General features: G+C 41.2%; 1 protein-coding gene across 2 annotated transcripts in view; it reads left to right on the top strand.

Moving 5' to 3' along the window:
- plekho1a (pleckstrin homology domain containing, family O member 1a) overlaps positions 1-5,153 on the top strand; it is a gene marked incomplete in the record, with an annotated part of 17,224 nt that overhangs the window by 6,089 nt on the left and 5,982 nt on the right. The window contains 4 exon segments of one of the 2 annotated variants that reach the window (XM_014025186.1): positions 1,294-1,434; positions 3,306-3,410; positions 3,936-4,034; positions 4,118-4,393. In XM_014025186.1, coding sequence (XP_013880640.1) covers positions 1,294-1,434; positions 3,306-3,410; positions 3,936-4,034; positions 4,118-4,393 — 621 coding nt within the window. 2 annotated transcript variants of the gene reach the window in all.

Raw genomic sequence — 5,153 nt, 5'->3', positions numbered from 1 at the left:
AAGAACCCGTCCAGAAGACCTACACAATTTTTTTTCTTTTTGATTTTTTACCTGGATTACTGAGATGCATCAGGACAAAATAAAAGGAGGTTATTTGAGTGGAAGATTTCAGCTCGGGTTAAACGAGTCGCTTCATCTCGCTGTCTGATTCCCATGTTTCTTTCATCRTTTTCACTTCGCTTTTAAAAGTTGGTTTTGATGAAAGGCTGCAGAGGAGGAAAGCGACCGCTGAAGGAGCAAAGAGGAAGTCTAATCCATTCAGAGAGGTTTTTTAACTCCGACGTTTATTCATTTTTAACTGAACTCCTCCGGAACTGCAGATCTGAATAAATGAAAACAGACCAAGGCGCCGACGATACTAAAGAGTCCAACAGGAACATAAATGGAGTCACGGATCTTAGTTTTATGTTTACGTTGTGAATATTTTACACTCTTTAAAGTTCTCGAGGGCCTAGACGACTTCATTTATTTACATCCCCAAAGTAAATAAAAAAACAAAACAAAGAAAGTATAAAAAAATTTAAAGAAACGACACATTTTGTTTTGAAGTTGAGGAGGAGAACATGGCATAAAGCACAACAATGGCATGATAAAAACAGGTGAGAGCGGGCGGGGCAGGAGCTGAAGAAACAGGAAGTGAGTGGAGAGGATAAACGAGTAAAGATTCAGATTGTCCTCTTGTTTATCTGTGAATTTTATATATAAAAGAGGCTTTCTTAGGAGACTGAAGCCGATGAGAAAACCGTCATTCGTCCTTCCTGGGGGATGATTGACGAGCTGACGGGGAGCAGCACGTGGAGAGAACAGCCGAGGGGGTCGCTGAGGTCTCATTCCCCTCCTCAGAGACTCGTTTCAGGCCCTCAGTGTTGTGACATCCCTCTCACCCCTCCAGTGCCCTGCTTTATCTTCCATCATGGCAGAAGATTGAGCTCTAGTGCTGATGTTCGTTTTAGTTTAGGTTTAATGACACGACATGAACTTTTTGTTTTTATCCCCCACCACCTACACATACCCTAAAATTAGTTTAACAAAAACTGAAAAAAGATCAAATGAAATAACGTAAAAACTGGTCCTTTAATGTCGGGTTTGTTCACATAGTGAGCAGCTGTGTTGGAGCAGATGGTCCAGCGTGTGTTACAACGCACACACTTCTTTCTGTGTCACTGCTTCTCTGCGTGGCAGATGTTGGACTGACTTGTATATTTCTGAGTGCTGAAAAGAACAATATGAACATTGCAGAGTTCCCACCTCAATTATAAAGTAGTTTTTTTCTTGTTGTTGTTGTTTTCTCAGGTGAAGGATGAACGTAAAGCGCAGGAAGTGTTTGACCTGGCTGACTACGAGCGTTCAGAGGAGCTGAGGAAGGCGAAGAGTCGCAGCAAGAAGAACCACAGCCGCTTCACCGTGCTGCGCTGCAGACATCGAGGAAACCCTGTGAGTCCGTCCGTCTGTCTGCTTATAGCACGGACAGGACGWTTTTCATCCTGGGCTCCTGGTGAAAACAGTGAAACACACCCAGAGCCTCTCCTGAGATTTCTGCTTCTTTAAATTCAACAACAGCAATMCTGAGAACTCTTTTTTTAATGATCTGCTGCGGTGCTAATGCTGAGGGCTAAAGGATTTTACTGAAGAAGCTAAAACTGTGTTGTTGAAGTTTAAACAAAAAGATTATAGGCTAAAATGGGCAACATGGGCTAAGATGAGCAAAACAGAGGCAAAAAAATGACAAAATAGAGGCTAAAATGAGCAAATTAGAAGCCAAAAAGGGCAAAACTGAGGCTAAAATGCGCAAAACAGAGGTTAAGATGGTCAACATGGGTTAAGATGAGCGAAACAGAAGCTAAAAAGGGCAAAACTGAGGCTTAAATCAGCAAAATAGAAGGTGAAATTTGTAAAACAGGCTAAAACGAGCAAAATAGAGGCTTAATTGGGCAAAATAGTGGCTATAATTGGTAAAACAGAGGCTAAAATGGGCAAAACAGTCTAAAATATGCAAAACAGAGGCTAAAATGAGCAAAAATAAGCTAAAAAGGACAAATCAAAGGCTAAAATGAGCAACACAAAGGCTAAAAAGAGGCTAAAATGAATAAAACAGTCTAAAATATGCAAAACAGAGGCTAAAATGTGTCAAACCGAGGCTAAAATATGCAAAACAGAGGCTAAAATGTGTCAAACCGAGGCTAAAATATGTAAAACAGAGGCTAAAATGTGTCAAACCGAGGCTAAAATATGTAAAACAGAGGCTAAAATGTGCAAAACAGAGACTTAATTGGACAAAACTGAGGCTCAATTGGGCAAAAAAGAGGCTTAAATTTGCAAAATAATTGCAAAGGAGCAAAACAAAAGCTAAAAGTAGCACAAGACGACAACAGTATGTTTGTTGAAGCAGATTTTAAAGAGAACAATGTTTATGTTTTTGAAGGACTTGAAGAGAGAAAACATAATTCAAACCGGAAAGTAAGCTTCCTTACTGATATCATGAGGTCAACAAGCTTTAGTGCTACGATCCGTGGTTTTTAGAAAAGAGTTTATTTCTTCTGAGATTATGTTTTGTGTCTCATATAAGAGAGGAATCCAAAAGATTTAACTTTTAACCTCTTAAGAGACTTTTCTTTTGTCCGACTGGTTTGTGTGTTTCTGTGTTTGTAGAGACTCAGACAGTTTTACAGATATTGATCTAAAACTTGGTGTGGTAGCTGAGAGTCATCCATCGCACACAGTGTCTGAGATCTTACAACATCGTATAAGACTGTGTCAAACAAATTGTCAGAAATAGTTTCGTGTTTCTTAAGTCTTCCATCCAGATGTCTTTGTCCGTCTCCGTCCGTCCTCTGCGCTCAGAGATTACACCGTCCTGACTCACTAACACCGCCCACCTCATTGGTGGAGTCTCTCCTCCATCCGTCACGGGATTGGTCGATCTGAGTTCAAACAACCCGTCCACCCCGCCTGGGCTCCTCTGATTGGCTGATCCGTGTTGTTTTTTTTTTTACCCTTGAAATGGTTTAATCTGCAGAATCCCATTAGTTTGCGAGTTACAGCAGAATAATCCCTAAAACACTTTCACATGTCCGTCTTGCTGCCCACTCGGCTCTGCTGCAGTTTGTTCCAGTCACGCTGCTGCGAGGGGAAGGAAAGGAAAACGTGACTGAGTGTGTGGTGGCTAACGAGGACATCAGACCGCAGAGCGTTGTTTGACGAGCTTTTAATCTAGGCGAAGAAGCGGCCTTTTAAAACTTCACTTCCTGTTCTCATTGCAAAGGATTTGGATWGTGGGTTAAATTTAGTAAAATGTGTTTCTGCAGGTTCCTAACCTGGTGTTTCTGGCTGTGAGTCCTGAGGAGAAGGAGTCATGGATCAACGCCCTGAACGTGGCCATCATCAAGGCCAAGAACAGAGTCTTAGATGTGGTTTGTGTTCCTTTGTTTTAAAATTAATATTAAAGTGTTTGTGACATGATTATCCTTCAAATACAAACAGTCAAAGAAAACATCTTTATATTTAAGAAACTTACATGATTTTACCCATTTTGTTACATTACTGGCCTGTTTTCTTTTGAACAGGAAGTGACATCAAAGGGGATCTCTATAAAGAAGAGAACTCTGGTTATTGTTTAGAGCTCTGACATTTCTTTATTTCTCTGAAATAATAAAAATAAAACATCAGATTCTTCTCTACAATCTGTTTTTAGCCATTGTAGCAACGCTCTGTTCACATGCAGACATTCCCCTTTGACATCACTTCCTGTTGCTTCACATGTGAATATCTCGAGAACAGTTCATCTCAGCGTTGTGATTTTTTTTTTCAGTTTGTGATTGATGTTATCTTTCAAAAAAATGCATTAAAAATTTGATGATACAGGCATTTTAAAGCCTTCTGGTAACTAAAATGTCACCAAAAACTAAAGAACAAACTCAAAATAAATGTCTCTTCAGGTGACAATCGAGGAGGACAGCGCTTTGGCTCATCCCACCAGAGATCGAGCAAAAATCCCTCACAGCCGCCGGCTTCCGACCAAAGGACACCTCATGGCCGTGGTACCAAACTCCTTATTTTATCTTCACGCAGGATCAGCTGAATGGTATCTTTACAAGGCCTTTTTATTCTGCCGTCGTAGGCGTCTACCTCCTCCCACGGCATGCTGACCCTCGACCTGGTCGCAGAGGAGGACGGCTTCTCCCTGGACTACGACGACGACCCGCAGGACTCCTGGGAGAACAGCTTCCGGGTCGACCTGGAGAAGGAGGGAGGTCGGCAGCGGGCCGGCACCGACGTGTCGAAGCTGCGGGCGACGCCCCAAGAACCCAAGGTGAAGACGAGCAGTTTGCCCAGGGGGAGCGAGCGGTCCTGGGGCAAGCACCTGGAAGTCTCTAAAGTCCACAAGAACCAGCAGGTCCAGGACTACATTTTATTTATTTTATTTATTAAGCCTGGAATAAACCCTCAACGCTGAAAGTTAAGTTTAACACGACGCTGTCTGTTTCCTCTCAGGTCCTTCAGGCTCAATCTCGGACGCCTCAGCCAGGGAAGAGGTTCAGCATGCAAGGTCGGAGTCGCTGTGCCTCCATGGACGAAGTCCTCTCCTCCAGGTACGAGCTGCTACCTAACAGTTAACATATAAACAACAGAAAAAAAAAACACAGCCTTACAGAGAATTTAAATAAATGAAACCCCACTGACCCATTTCAATCAGCACACCTTAATAATTCATCACTCTGAAGTGGTGCGTTTGAGAGCGAAGGCTGCTTTAAAAATGAAAAAAAAAAACTGAAGCTGTGATTAATTTTTTATTCATCCGTTAATTTTTTTATGCCTTATCAGAACACGTCGCGCTAATTCAGTTCAGACAATACAAGGAAACGTTAGGGTTAGAAATTGAATCAGAAATAACTTTACAGAGACATTGTGAAGCTTGTGAGTCCAAAAATAATCAGAACAAACAAGAAACCAAAGAGAAAATCTATCCTGCACCTCTACTAATATAAGCATGAAAAAATGGACGCTAAGAAGGATTTGTTAAAACTTTGAAAGGGATCCCTGATTAGTCGTAACATTAGACTTTATTTGATAAACATTTACTTTAACTGTAAAATAAAGACTGTAAAAATACTGTAGGCTGTTTAGTTTTGTAAATTTTTAAAAATATATTACAC

The sequence above is a fragment of the Austrofundulus limnaeus genome, unplaced genomic scaffold (assembly GCF_001266775.1).
Source record: "Austrofundulus limnaeus strain Quisiro unplaced genomic scaffold, Austrofundulus_limnaeus-1.0 Scaffold460, whole genome shotgun sequence".
NCBI lineage: Eukaryota > Metazoa > Chordata > Actinopteri > Cyprinodontiformes > Rivulidae > Austrofundulus > Austrofundulus limnaeus.
Note: the sequence above shows the minus strand (reverse complement) of the source record. Positions and strands in the feature narration are given on the sequence as shown.